Genomic DNA, 15,986 nt, shown 5'->3' on the forward strand with positions numbered 1-15,986 from the left:
TCAAAGGTAAGACAATTTTATTGGGACTCCCAAAAGGAATAGAATAGTTGTTTGTTGTTGTTTTGTTTTAAAGGCCAGAAAATATTTTATTGCTCTGCATTTAAAGGAATTCATTGAGAGTGTCTGTGTGCACTCATTTAGGCTCAGAAATAACTACTAGAAAATTTTTTAAAATGTCATTATTTTCCTGAATTAACTACATTATTATATTACATGTATTTGCAAGATGTTAATAAACTATTGTTTTCCTTCCAGTCCTTTTCTTATTCCTTTCCTTTGAAAATGCCAAAAGTACCTCAGTAGCTTAAAGAATAATGTGCCTTAGTTTCCTCATCTATAAAATGGGAATAATAATAGTGCCTACTTCACTTGTTGTGAGGATAAAATGAGATATTTCTTAAGTGCTTTTCAAATATTAAAGCATTATGTAAATGTGAGCTATCTTTATCTCAAATGTATGGTACTTCTTCAGAGTTAAGACTGACTCTTCCTAGCCCTTTCACCTTGTGTAATTTTTGTCTGCCTCTTTGTAGAAATTATCGACAGTAGATCCAACCAGGTTCTTCAAAGCTTTGCTCTTATTCTGAAACAAATTGCCAACAAAAGTTTTAGGGAAAGCAAACATTCTTATGTACTTTCAGTATTTTAGTATATAACATTGGAAATGTAAGTTTTCTTTTATGTAAAATATATAAATGCTACCTGAATGAGCTTACATTTTAATGAAGACAATATGTGTGTGCATGCATGCATGCATTCATGCATGTGCAAGGGTACAAGGGAATCTTGAGGGGGAACAGCATTAGCAGTTTGTGAGACCAAGAAAGGTCTCCTGAACTTACATGTCAAAAATAAACTATTTCCCGTAAGTGATTATTTAACATGAAACTGCCTATTTTAGCAAGTATTTTATAATGCTTCATATAATCTAGAGTTGGAAAATTGCTATATATTTTCATAATTTATATGCTACAAGTTATTTAGCTAAAGAACATTAATTTGATTTTATTAAATGACACATATTGTCTTTAGTTTCTTCTTCCAAAATTTCAGATATATTTCTTTTTTTCCATAAAAGTATTTTATTATTTTCCAGTTACATGTAGAGATAGTTTGCAACATTTGTTTTTATAAGATTTCTAGTTTCAATTTTTTTCTCCCTCCCTCCTCTCCTTTGCCCCTCCCCGACAGCAAGTAATCTGATATAGGTTATATATATATTTATATATATATATATATATATCCCCACACACAATCACATTAAACATATTTCTGCTTTAATCATTCTGTGCAAGAAGGATCAGAGCAAAAAGGAAAAACCTCAAAAAAGAAAAAAAATAGAGATAGTATGGTTCAATCTGCATCTAGATTCCATAGTTCTTTTTTTTCCCCTGGATTTGGAGAGCATTTTCCATCATGAGTCCTTTGGAACTATCAGATACATTTCTGAAGAATTTCAGTAAGTAATCAGACATATGCTATTAACATAGACATTAAAAGAATTCATTTTTTCTCCTAAGGAATAATTGGAAGGGCTCATCTTCCTAGTCTAAAAAGTAGGCTTTATAACACTAGATCCTTAGATCCTTATAGCCACAGATTACAACCCAAGCATTTTTGGCTGAGACCCAGAAAAAATTATCAAATATACCTTGTTTCCAAAAGGCATATTATTAATAGACTTATAGTAATTGCATTGATTTATTACTTTGGTCTACTGATCTCAGGGTTGAGCATCTCTATTCTAGCCATATTTTGTACATAAAATTAAATCATCATACAAATATTAAACCTTGCTTAAATTGTATTATGATACAGAATAATTGCAGGTTGTTAGTGCTATTTACAAATCATGCATCAATTTTATTTCATCATAGAAATAAAAAAGCATTCACAATTAAGTTTCTCTCTCTAGTAGAACTCAGTGAAGTAAGACAAACGCTCCTAAATTCTGACTCTAAAACTGTTCATATTCTTATTGCTGTAAAACACTACTCTAGTATCATTATGAAAGTGCCTAATATATTTCTGTTGTCGCTTCATTTATTACATGCCATAAGGGGGCTGCATATCTTTAGTGTTGGTTATGCACAATTAGCACTTAGTTATTATCTTGTCACTTTAGTCCATACAAGACAAACTTCTTTAATGCAAGAAGTCAGCTAATCTTCATCAGTCAAGCAAAGCAGGCAATTTTTGTTACCCTGAATACAAAAGGTTTTCCATGTAGGTGACACTTTTTCCTAGAAGTTAGCTTGGAAAACCAATGTCTCCAATAAAACCATGATAATTCATGGTCCTCTACTTTGGGCAGCCAAATAATTGTAGTAATTTGTGTCTTTTCAAGTGAAACACAAGGCAAATTGGTAGTGATAGGTAACTTTCCCTGTGAGAAATTTTTTGTTGTTTCTGAAACGAGATATCATGAATGTTGGGTAGAGTTTTTTTTATCAGGTTCTTAGTTCAAATATTTAATTTTAAATGTAATTAAAATGAAAAAATCTCCAGCCATTAAAATCAAGTCATGCCTTTCAAGGCCTAATTGGCCAATTCACAGAATTCTCATTTTTGAAATGAAATTAAATGAAATTTTGAAACCCTCTGTTTGTAAAAATGTTACTTTTAAATAAATTAATATAAGTTCTAAATTACCAAAGAAAAATTTATTAACATTTTGTCTAGGTGGAATATGTATTTTATCAAGATGGAATATGTACATTCATGCAATTTCTTATAATCAAACATCTCTCCCTTAACAACAGTAATAATATGTTATATTTCCTCATTTTAAATGAGTCAATATAATACAAAGATTTAGTCTTCCTCTACCATCCATTAGTAATTAATCATATTTTTAACACCTACCTCATGTCTCAGTAAAGATAGAGAATAAAAAAAGAAACTGCCCATAAGAGTCTGACAGTTTACTGGGGGAAAGGAGACATCACACAGCAAAACTATATAAGACAGTATAGTCAGGAAGCAGAATAAGTACTATTAGAGAGATCAGTGTTTACTGAGGTTCATACTGATCATTGGCATAGTCAAAAGACAATGGAAGAGGGGCAGCTAGGTGGCGCAGTGGAGAGAGCACCGGCCCTGATTCAGTAGGACCTGAGTTCAAAACCAGCCTCAGACACACTTAACACTTACTAGCTGTGTGACCCTGGGAAAGTCACTTAACCCCAATTGCCTCACCCCCCCCCAAAAAAAAAGACAATGGAAGAGATAATTGCCTCACCCCCCCCAAAAAAAAAGACAATGGAAGAGATAAAACTCTAAGTCTTAAAAGATGGAATACATCCTAAGAGTAGGAATGACTTAATTATCCTGGACAATACTTTAAGCATAATGTTACTTGATAAATGTTGAAAATTTAGCTTAACAGGAAGGATGATGGAGGTTATTTCAAGCAAGAAGGAAAGAATGAAAGAAACCTACTATAAACAGGGGACAGTGAGGGGAGTTTGTGTGAGGGTCTCAGGGAAATAAAGAGAAATAAAGTTGGAGAGCACTGGATTAGTTTGCTTTGAATGGCAGGATAAGCATTTTGACTATGATTTGAATGGCATTGTAGTTCGATTGTAGATCATAAGGTCATGCCAGATAAACACAATGCAATTCAGTGAGGATTTGTTGAGCACTAACTATGAGCCAGACACTGTGCTAAGGTTTGGGAATATAAAGACAAAAAATGCTTCTCCCTACAAGGCTCTTACATTCCAATCAAATTTTAATCTTCTTAGAAAGGTGACTCAAAAATATCCAGAATAGTTTAGGAGGTATGGGAGTATCTAGAAGTCATGAGGCCGGTTAGTAAGCTATGTAGTAATCTATGTAAAATGTGATAGTCTTTATAATATGCCTGGCACATGGTAGGTGCTTAATAAATGCTTAACTCCTCCTACTGCTTTTGGTGATGAGGGCAAGGATTAGGTAAGCAATGGTATGAAAATGCTGATAAATCCTATGAAAATACATGGACTAGTTCTTCCCTACCTGTGGTAGAGCTTTCTGAGCTCCTGCTGGTTTGATCTGCTACAGTTGGACACAATGTACCTTGACCCCAATATAGTGATGTCATTCAGGTCCTCTGTGATCACAAAGAACAACAACCAACTTTGCAAATATTAAAATGTTAAACAGATTTCTGAAATCAAATTGGCAAAATAAAGTGCACAGCATGTTTACAACCCTGCTAAACATAGATGAAAGAAAGATTTAATAAAATCTAGTCCCTGCCCTGCTGTTTAAAATCAAGTGAAGTGAATTGATTACAATCTGAAAATGGTACAGGGTAGCATTGAAATCCGTTCCAATAGTCTGTAATCCTGAGTGTCCACTTGAAACAGAAATGTAGATAAAGAAGAGAATTGGGCCCTACCTAACTGTTTTTAAAAGTGAAGGGTGGGACAGTTGAATTGCAATTGTCTGATTTAATTTACCCTTACCCTATTAGGAAAGTTAAGAGCTGTAGCCTATTAATGAACCTTTGAGAGGATGGTAATAATGGAAGTAAGTCCCTTTTCTTTATTTTTTCTATAGCTTTCTTTTTGCCCTTACCAAACATCAGCATATATTTAACAGAGGTGTTGATTATGTACACATTTTTAACCCATTCAGAAAGTTCTTAAGGCTGAAAACAAAGCTAGCAAAACAACAGCAACCAAAAATTCAGCTATAAATCTTGTATGTTTTGTGATATTGGCATTTTAGGAAAAAAATAGATGAAATTATACTTTCGTCTGTAAGTGGTTGGGGTACGAAGATGTTTAAAGTGTTATCTGTTTCAAAGTTGTCAGGATAAGGGTCTTTCCAATGACTTGAATTTTCAATAAAACTAATATAAAATTATCTTACATGGAACTATATTCTACTATTCAATATTTCCTATTTTATTCTAATATTTTTCAAATATGATAGCAGTAACATTAATGTAATAAAATACTAGCTTCATAATTTTAACATTTAAATATATACCCCAATATTTAAACCAATACTGGAAGGTTCAAATTACAAGTGCATGTTTTCCCCCTTTTTGATGCTTATAGGCTTTCAGAGAGTGTAAATATCATATATAAAATTACAGAGTGTGCTTTTATTCCCCCTTTGGATGCCCACAGAATAGGGTTTGCATTTTACTACCTATGCAACCCTGGGTAAGTCACTTAATCTGACTAAGTTAGACTAGAGAATTTCTAAGGTCCCTTTCCTCTCTAAATATATGATCCTGTGACATCCATAATAATGTACTTGGCATAAAGACAGTTCAAATATTGAATAATGTCATGGGGCGCAGAGCACCCCAGAATTTCTCTGGGGCACACCGAGGAATCTTCTCCTTGAGAAACTAAACCAGAGGACAGAGGGTTCCTAGAGGAACCAAATCAGACTGAGCTAGCTTGGGATTCCTACCCTTCTGGTCTCCCTTACCCTGGGGAGATAAATTTGGGTGTGGCTGCGGCCTTTGTGCTCTGAAGAGGGATCTGTAGCCACCCCTCACCCAATTCCTTTAGTCACTACCAGTGGGGGATGGTCCTCCACTGCTCACCCAATTCCCCCAGCTACCACCAGTGGGGGATGGTCCTCTCTCACTAAAGGAACTTTTCACGGGCAGATGGTCCACCCCCATCAGTCCTCTATAAAAGTACCTTCCGGTCTCCTGTTCGAGGAGATTTGGTACCTCGGAGCCATGTGCTTCATGCCAATCTCCCCATGAAAGTCTAAGGATTTCTTTCATGGTTTCCCTCCCCCCACCCTTCCCTTCCCTTGCTCCTAAATAAACTATCACCTTATTCTAACTACATTTTGTGTGCAAGAGGGTGTAATTCTTTAAAGAGGAATTCCCAAGAACCCCAATCCCTAACACATCCCATACCCCATTTTCCCACTATATCAATAACATATTGCAAATGATCAGTAAATGTGGTATAGTTAAGAACATTGGACTTGGAATCAATATATACAGGTCTGAGTCTCAATTCATTTATTTTGAGCTTCAGTTCCCTCATCTGTAAAATGGGACTGATAGTAGACTGCCTACCTCAGAAGATAGTCATAAGGGAAGAGATTGGTAAATCATGATGCTGTGTAAATGTAAGGAAATGTTTATTGCTATGTTGACTTTATTACAAATGATATACATTAATATATAATTGAAGAATAACACTTTTATAGTCTAAAGGTTTATAAATGATAAAATAATTTGATTTGCTGTGGTTTTGTTAACTGATAGCTAATGTAAACTTGGTTATACTCATGAATTTTGTGATACTTAAAGGTTAGCAAAAAGGGATAAGAGTGCCTTTCTGTGATATACATTTAAATCTGGAAATAGTCATAAAACATAAAGAAGAGTTTTCGTTTTGACTAATATAAGTCGATTTTATCAAGTAACTAATATTCTCTTCAACAAGACATAGAAATTGTTGGTTTTGAATTATAGTCTCTACACAGTATGCATTCTGTTTCGTTCCATCTCTAGGAAATTTTTGTTCTGGATGGAAATGTAATAGATATGTCTCCCATCTGAACATATTTTTTTTTTTGCTGTTTTTGAGTTTAGTTTTAGTTAGTAGTATAATCTAAAACTAAGATTCGTTTATTATAGCTAGACTGTTTAAAGTTTAAAGTTCATTTATATCAGCCTTGACCTCTAATAAAGGCCAGGATTTCAAGATCATTGCATAAACTCTCCTTTCAATCAACAGCATCAGCAGGCAGTAATCCTAGAGGAGGGGGGAAAATATACTCCATAAATAAACAGACTAATTTTCCTTTAAGAGGAAAAACTAATTCCTTTCATTCCACTTTTTTATTGTGCAATTCCCCCCTATCTACTTGAGTGTAAGGATAAATTTCCAAAACTACCCAGTTGGAAAATAAATGGGTTCATTGTTTGTCCAGCATTCCAATCTTTGCAAATGTAAATCAGTCCAACTGCTACTCATTGGAGGCTCCAACTTCACAAAACATTAAAGGGTAGCTTTCAATACACAATTTAATCTGACAATCCACTTAGATTTCTACTTGAACATCATTAGAAATTGACTGTCTGATAAAGAGAGGCCACTATCAAAGGTCAGTCAGGTCAACTTGTATAATTATATGTCTGTTATACTGGGTCAACTCTAGCAGACACTACTGTTTGAAGGTTAAATTGTTACAATTAAATACATATATAAACCTTCCCACCACCCCCCACATAGCTACTGAGATGCTGTTAAATCAGCTCTAAACAACACCAGCATTTATTTCTCACCTCAATGGTGAGTGAAAAGTCTCATCATTTAGAAATTCTGCCCCAACAAAAAACCTTTATGGAGAATACTATTGCCTAAAGTAGATTAAACTATGCTTTATGAAGTAAAATGCAGTTAGCTAATAAAAATGGTTTGCTTTATTCACATCAGTGCTCCCTATGTTAAACTCTTTTGTTTTAACTTGAAATACTCTAAGAAATGCCACTGTAAATGCTTTAGAGTTGGTGAACTTGTCACAAATAAGGAATATTACCCTGCAGCATAATCTGTTAAAGAAGCTTCCATACCACAGACCTTTTTTCACTTATAAATCATTAAAATTTAAACATTTTGGCAAATAGAAAGTGTTAAAAATAGCTTAATTTCTAATTGGCCTAGTTATTTTAAAACTTCCCCCCCCCTTTTTTGCAATGTGGATAAATGGACAAGACAGTATAAATGCTTCTATATTCTTTCTAGGAAAGCGATACAATTCTACTTGTTTTTCAAGTAACATGCTTACCCTAAATAAACCTGTTGTACAAATAGGTGCCTGGTGTGCTGACAACTTATCTCCATGATAGTGTATGATTTCTCTTGAGATTTAAGGTTAAAATTAGAATAATCATGTAATGTTTCAATAAAATGCTAAATTGCCTCATTGGGAGAAAGCATTGTCTAAGCCAAATTTCTAATTTATAGAATTATGTCATTGACATAGAACCATATTTTTTAACTGTGACTCTACAATGAAATGGCCTTAAATCTGTCAAAATGATTTTTTAAAATATATTTTCAGATTTTGTGTCGGAGACAAATTTTTCTTAAAGAATAACATGATCCTTTGCCAGACGGACTATGAGGAGGGTTTGATGAAAGAAGGTTATGCACCCCAGGTTCGCTGATCTATCAACGTCACCCCACTAAGAATACAAAGCACTACGTTCTTTTATCTTTTTTGCTCAAAATGTATATAAGAATTGACACAGGAACTTATTGGATAGTGTAGAGATAGAAAAACAGGATGATCGTGTGGAATAAAAGGCGGACTGCAACTGTATGTAGTGAAATTGCTCCCGTTCAGAGTTGAATGTTTATTATTACAAACAAAAGGTAATGTACATATCGTCAGATTCTCTTGCTTGCTCTTTGTTTTGTGTCATTTGGCATGAGATGTTTATTTTGGACTATTGTATATAATGTATTGTAATATTTGAAGCACAAATGTAATACAGTTTTATTGTGTTACTATTTGTGTTTTGTTTTGCTTCTTTGTATTGTTGCATTTAGTACAATCAGTGTTTAAACTTATTGTATATTTATGCTTTCTGTATCTACCAGCTATTTTAAATGAGCTGTAACTTTCTATTAAAAAAAATTAAAGGGTAAACCCCACTAAATGCTACGCACATAGATAAAGCAAGTCTATCTATGTTAAATATTTAAGAAAACAAAAGTATTCTAGCAGCATCCACTACTACTGCCACTATGATGAAGGGTCCGTCAGTGTTTTCATTATAAAACCCCTATTTTCAGGGGCTTGAAGATCAGATTTTTAAAAAACGCATAAAAGTTTCATCTAAGAGTAATTTTATTTTTTGTCAACTTGGAAAAAGTGGCATTTTTAGAATATATCTTTAAATCATGAAAATACGTATTAATGATTTCAGATTCTTGTACTCAAACTTCTTAATATGTTTCATGATTTTTGCCAGCCTTTAGTCCCCTTTACAAACTAGTGCCTTTGGTTGTCATGTATTTTTTCCAAAGGGTTAATTTAGAAAAATGTTACTTCCCTGGTGTAGTAACTTAGAAAAAATATCAAAGTTCTTATAAAAACTTTAAGCAACATGTTATCCTTGATTTTTTCCACATAATCTGAGATCTTTTAAAATATTTAGAATTGCACATAAATTTACTGAAGTCTTATTTCTATACAGTGAAGCCATGGCATCTTCTCAGCAGTGTTACTTGTGTCTCAGAACTGGATAATGTCTATTAAGACCAATTGGAAAAGAAACAAGGATTGGATAAAACACTGTAAAACTGGTTATATTTTATTCTGCATTCTACCATCCTTTTAACATGCCAAGCTGAGCACTTTTAAACTTGTTCCGCACATTCCCCAACTGCTTTTATTTAAATTTAAAGCAACTCTTCACTCAAAATTCATCACATAGACATTGAAAATCTGTCATTACATTTTTTTAAAGGAGTGAAATATCATTTCTAGGCTTACCTCATAGTTTGCAAGTGAGCAGGTTTATAGAAGACAGAACAATTATGGAAGATGTGAAGACATGATCTCCTCTTGGGTGGGATTCATTCCATTCACTCACTAAAGCTGTTCTCACACAGGCACAATGAAGCATATAATTTGCGAAAGCAAATGTGGTGCTATTAACATTTTGTTTTTGTTTTGCTGTGCCTATAGAGTGAACTTAGGTTTTCCAGTGGTTTTCCAAAGCTGTTTTGTCCTACAAATATACAAAGAATAGAAGTTAAGGGTAATGAATGCATCTTATATCTGTTTTGTTTTGCTTTGTTTTAGTCAAAAGTATATTTTCAGGCTTCTAGTCTGGATGTGAGGTATTTGAGAACTTGAATTTAAAGGAAAGCTTCATAATCAGTGTGCATTTAAATCTGGAGGAAATATACACATGTACACATTTTCTCAATACTTGCCAAAGGTTATTTTCAAGAGAAAGCTACTGCTTTGGAAAATGAAGATAAGCATTTTAATGCTATTTCATAGTAAATGGTTACACATTGAATATCACAAAAGTATAATTAGTACAGAGACTAAAAAATCCAGATGCAAGTTACTTTATGAAGAGAGAAACTTTTATGGAAAGAAGGGAAGAAGTAACAAGTGGCTTTCATCATATTGCCATGTCATTCTTGATGGAAAGTTATTTGAAGGGAGATGAGATCTAATATACAAGGGACTTTTAAAATGTAAATTATTTTACATATGGCTAATATATCAAAATACCTACGGTAAATTGTGAGCAAGATTCATCTTGTTGTAGAAGGCATTCCTGTATCAGTTGGATTAGATGGCCTCTCAGGTCTTTTCTGATTTTATCATCTGATTTTAGATCCTCACTACCAAAAGGCCAAACTAATTTCTTCTTTTTACTTCTTTTCTAGCATTTCAAAAATTCTCATAAGGAAAATAGATGAACTGTATTATTTATTAGACCCTTAAAATGAATAAATTAAGATCTTAATCGTAGAGGCTTGATTTCAGAGAATGAATTTACACATTGGATTCTTAGGTTAACAACCACCCTGCCCCTTTCATAGTGACTTTTTTTTTTTTAATAATACACTATTCAGATTCACTGGATTGTGGCAAAAGTTTTCCTCTTTACTTTGTACTGTGTGGATTGCACTTCACACCTCATTTTCCAAATCCTCCAGTACTAGGATCAACTTGAGATTTTTTTAAAAGAAGAAACATTTCCACTCACAACATATTTCTTATAAAATCTTTATGTTGAAGGATCAGGGAAGCTCCACTTCTGAAGAACACTGACCAAGTTTTAAGCTGAAATGTTTGTAATTTTACTTTGACCTTGCTTAATAAATATCTTCTGATCTCTTTCATCCATTTTTATACTTGGATTTATGCTTTTAATAAAAAGGTTATAACATGACTTCCATTGCATTTAATTGTCAGAAGGTTAGATGATCTAAATTGAGACTATGGATGAGGAAGAAGATTCTTAAATGCATTGACCTGCTTGTGGTATGGGTTAACCTCAACAGATAAAATTTTCCCACAGTATTATATTTAGCATCTCAGGGATTTGCAGTCTGTGGATTTATATACTAGGGGGAAATTATAAAAAATGAAGATAATAACTGCTGGGCAAAATTTACACACACACATATATACACATACATACACATACATATATATGTGTATAAGTACATGTGCAAATATATAATATATAAAAACAATCCATTTATTTATAATGTGTATGTGTATATATGTATCTGTGTAAATGTATATATATCCATATACATATATATGTATGTGTGTGTGCACATATACACATACACACGCACATATATATAACCAATCCATTTTGAAAGTGTTAATTCTTTTACTGTCAGGCTAAGTTTATATATTTTATGTAATGAATTAAGGGGAAAAGTCCCACTAAATTCTGGGGTATATATTTTTTTCAATATAAGTTGTTGCTAAAATGAAGCAAAGCATACACAAGTAAAATTACAATGCTCGGTGTAGTTTTCTTTTGGGGGGGTTAGAAGTATCTGGGTATTCACTTAAGTAGTTAGAGAAATTATACAGACCAAACCTATTTACTGTTCACTTAAATAAATTGCAATACAATTTGTGTTTTTATTGTAATAGGCTATAAACAGAGCAGTAACTAGGAATTTTTTCATACTGGAAAGAGGTGGAAAATACATCCTCAGTTGGAGGAGGGATGGGGCAATACCAGTGGGCTGAGGGGGAAAAGAGGCACTTCAAATCATCTACTACCTTCCAATGCAATAAGCATTTTAAAATGCTGACTATGTGCAGGGGCATTAGAGATAGAGAAATTAGATAGTCCTTTTCCTCCAGGAGCTTCCTTCTGGGGCAGGGTTGGGGGATGGGGAAGGGGGGGCAGGATATAACATGTAAATAAGTAAGTATATATGTGATAATTTGAAGGAAAGGATAATAACAAGTAGCAAAGGAACCTTGACTGACAAGACATCAAGGAAGAGAAATAGGAGATGTCATCATTAAAAATCAGAGATGATCAGTGGTGTCAAAAGCTGCAGAGAGGTCAGGAAAGGATAAGCCCTCAGAAAAAGCTATTGGATTTAATAATAAAAAGATCTTTGATCACTGATCCTCTACTATATTTCTATTTTCTTTTCATTATCCCCGTACCACCATGTTCATTCATACCCAGACCTGTACTCATACACTCACCTCAGATTGGTGGTGTATCCTTTTTCTTCCTCTCCCGTGCATATAAAACATTAATTTTAATACTGACCTTAGTTTCTATTCTTGCAGGAAGTCTTCCCTGATCATTTCAATTCAGCCAGCAATCGTTTATTGCTTACCATATGCCAGACACTGTCTGAGCTTTTGGAGTTACTTGGACAAACATTGAATAGTCCTTGACCTCTGATATCATATTTCTTGGGGAAGATGTACATGGAAATAAGTATATACAAAGTATATAAAAGATAAGTTTGGGAGAGAGAACAAAGTGAGGAAGCATCAAGAAAGGCTTCCTGTATATGTCACAAGGCAAATTTAAGGAAATGAGGTATTCTAAGCGGTGGAGATGAAGTATCCTTAATAGTCTAATGTTTTGGGGCAGCTAGGTGGCACAGTGGATAAAGCACCGGCCCTGGATTCAGGAGTACCTGAGTTCAAATCCGGCCTCAGACACTTGACACTTACTAGCTGTGCGACCCTGAGCAAGTCACTTAACCCTCATTGCCCAGCCAAAAAAAAAAAAATTAAAATAGTCTAATGTTTTTGTGATTATTAATTATGTATGTTTCATTAGTAAAGAGGACACTTAAATTTTGTCTGAACGCTTCTAATGTCTTCTGTGATACATAGAATCTGATAACATAGAAGAAGCCTTGAACTTTCAACTTGCAATAGAAAATAATAATAATCTAGGAGAGACCAGTCTTGTAGAGTGCTGAGTTTGGAACTCCGGTTGCATGGCCTTGAGCATTGAGTTGGAGGAGATGAATATGGTGACAAAATACCTATATAGATGGATTTTTTTGTTTGTTTGGGGGGATTTTTTTGAGGGGCAATGGGGGTTAAGTGACTTGCCCAGGGTCACACAGCTAGTAAGTGTCAAGTTTCTGAGGCATGATTTAAACTAAGGTCCTCCAGAATCCAGGACCAGTGCTTTATCCACTATGCCACTTAGCTGCTCCCATATATAGATGTTTTTGATAGGACTCCAGTTGTAAAAGATGAGAGCAAAATAAACACATATATGTGTATATATGCTAATATAGGTATGTGTAGAGAGAGACACAAAGACAAAGCATGAGAGCACTTGAAAGATTGCTAACTCATATGTCATCTTAATTCATCCTTAGCTTCATTCCTCTGAGGTGCATGCTATTATTACCTCCAATTTCCAATTCAGGAACCTGAGTCTTGAAAAGAATTCCATTTCCCACCCCCACCATATTTATACTGCAAGTAAGTAGTTATTCTGGTTCTAAGTCCAAAATTTGATTGATCATGCCACACTGGCTATGGGAGGGCAATAGCACAAGGAAGACAGGACCAGCCTGCCCTCCAGAGAGCCACCACCACTATCCAGTGGTGTCCTTTTAAAATGCCTTTATACTTATGTATATTTTCCTCAGACCTTCTAGTAATGAGGATGGATGGATAGATGGATGGAGGGGAGAGAGGGGATGGAGGAGGGGGGGTGAGAGAGAGAGAGAGAATATGTGTCAAACATCTTCCCTTTCTGGGCCCAGTGTGCTCAAATGTCTGAACCAGAAGCAGGGCACACAGATGAGAATGTCAAGCTGCACTTCTTGGAGCTCTGGCTATGTATAACTTAATCTCATAAAGTCATTAAGAGGGGGCAGCTAGGTGGTGCAGTGGCTAAAGCACAGGCCCTGGATTCAGGAGGACCTGAGTTCAAAGCTGGCCTCAAAATACTTAACACTCATTAGCTGTGTGACCCTGGGCAAGTCACTTAACCCTCATTGCCCCAAAAAGAAAAATAATAAAGTCATTAAGAGATGATGATGATGATGACGATGATGGGTAACAGCAAGTGATAGTGATATTCTTTAAGGCAATGGAAAGAAAAGCATTTTCTACATTTTCCAACAATGTGTGTGGCATAGGGATTAAGGGGAAAAATACATGTCTCTGATACCATTTTTTTTTTTTTTTGGCGGGGCAATGGGGGTTAAGTGACTTCCCCAGGGTCACACAGCTAGTAAGTGTCAAGTGTCTAAGGCCAGATTTGAACTCAGGTACTCCTGAATCAAGGGCGGGTGCTTTATCCACTGCGCCACCTAGCTGCCCCCTCTGATACCTTTTTAAAGTGCCTTTACATTATTGCACATTCTTTTCAAATCTCCCAATTATGAGTATACATTTTCCATGTGTTGACTATGGAAGCTTAGGAAATTTTCAGGTAATCAATTTGTTCAGAGAATTTTTCCACAAATTATTCATTAGCTCAATAGTACATAATAGAAAAGATAATTGAAAAAGGGAGTCGCCCTTATTTTGATTACAATGTAGCCCTTATAAATGGAGCTACTTCCTTTTAGTCACAGTTTGCAAGTGGCTCATTGTTGGGCTGAAAACAGTATCATATTTAACATGACTATAGGTAATAATAGCTAGCTAGCTAATAATAGCTAGCTTTATATAATGTAATGCTTTAGAATTTTCAAAGTATTTTACATGTGTAATTTCATGTGATTAGTTTCATAAATGAAAAATATAAGAAATATATTATACATAAGGGTTTATTTGTTGTCAGAAATAAGAGACAAGACCTCCCCTCCTTCCCCAGACTCAAAGATTTTGCTGCAGCTCAACTGATAAAAGTTTAATGCATTTCTAGTTATTAAAAGATTTTGTTTGTTTTTGCAATCGAATGAAGGTTAAACCTTCCATATAGAAACACTGTTCATGGACTTAGAAATTCTACTCCGCTTTGAAATTTCCCATTTTAATCTGCTATTTTCCTGAAGTTAGTATAATTTGCTTAATGTCACTATTGCAACCTCTCTTGTAACATTAAATTTTTATTTATAGAGTGGGGGATAAGAGGAAACTTTCAAAAATCCAATATTAAAATGACTAGGCACAATGCTTAACACATAGCACTCAATAAATGTTTGTCGACTGACTTCACTAACTTGTTAAAGTAAATGCTACGACAATAACTTTTAGTACAATTATAATAGTTTCTTTGAGGTAAGAAACATTGGTCAGCCTATAGAAGACATTAACAATTAAACATTTAATTTTTATCTTTTCAATTTAAAAGATTTGTTTTAGGGGTAAAATCCCTATTTTTAGACAAAGATAAAAATATAATGGAAAAGTGTGAGCTGAATCACATCACTACCCATCTTCTCAGATGGGAATTTCCATAGGCAAATAGCTTAATAAGCTATTTTGACCACATAACTCCAATTTCCTTCAAAATGCATACTCTGTGCATGTGGATCACTCTTAATTTCCCCCAAAATTGCAAATTCTTGTCTCTAACACTGTTGCCATTTCACACAAACTGTCCCCTTGGAGTACCAAGGCTTATTCTTACAATCACAATTCAAGAAGGTAGTAGAATTCAACTCCAGTTATGAATTTTACCATGTCTCAGACACACTTGGACCTCACTTAGTAAAAATGAATTACTTTCTTGGTGGGAAAATGGAATATGGTAGATATACAGAAGATGATGTAAAATAAAAAATATAAATAAAACTATTTAAAATCACCTCTCTTAAAAAGCCTATTTTGGTGATTTACATTGTATGTATAATCCACTAAAACCCCAGAAATTTTTTAAAAACTAAAAGTTTTGTCTAGCCAATACCCTCTCTTAGTCCTCTGTCTGAAATTGATTTTAAAACCCAAATATGGAACTTCATTTATTTTAGATTTTATAGTTATGATTATTAACAGTGTATTTCCCTCTATCCTATTTCTCCCATTATCCTACTCTTTCTCCTTTTATCCTGTTC

The 15,986-nt window shown here is 34.3% G+C and overlaps 1 protein-coding gene across 6 annotated transcripts in view; it reads left to right on the forward strand.

Annotated features, from left to right (window-relative positions):
- LMO3 (LIM domain only 3) overlaps positions 1-10,903 on the forward strand; it is a 73,716-nt gene extending 62,813 nt beyond the window's left edge. For all 6 annotated transcript variants that reach the window (XM_043969054.1, XM_043969053.1, XM_043969052.1 and 3 more), the window contains 2 exons: positions 1-6; positions 8,041-10,903. The exon at positions 1-6 is cut by the window's left edge and continues 120 nt beyond it. In XM_043969054.1, coding sequence (XP_043824989.1) covers positions 1-6; positions 8,041-8,146 — 112 coding nt within the window. In that variant the 3' untranslated portion in view covers positions 8,147-10,903. The remainder of the gene's footprint in view (positions 7-8,040) is intronic.
- The last annotated feature ends 5,083 nt before the right edge of the window (positions 10,904-15,986 follow it).

The sequence above is a fragment of the Dromiciops gliroides genome, chromosome 5, assembly GCF_019393635.1.
Source record: "Dromiciops gliroides isolate mDroGli1 chromosome 5, mDroGli1.pri, whole genome shotgun sequence".
Lineage (NCBI taxonomy): Eukaryota > Metazoa > Chordata > Mammalia > Microbiotheria > Microbiotheriidae > Dromiciops > Dromiciops gliroides.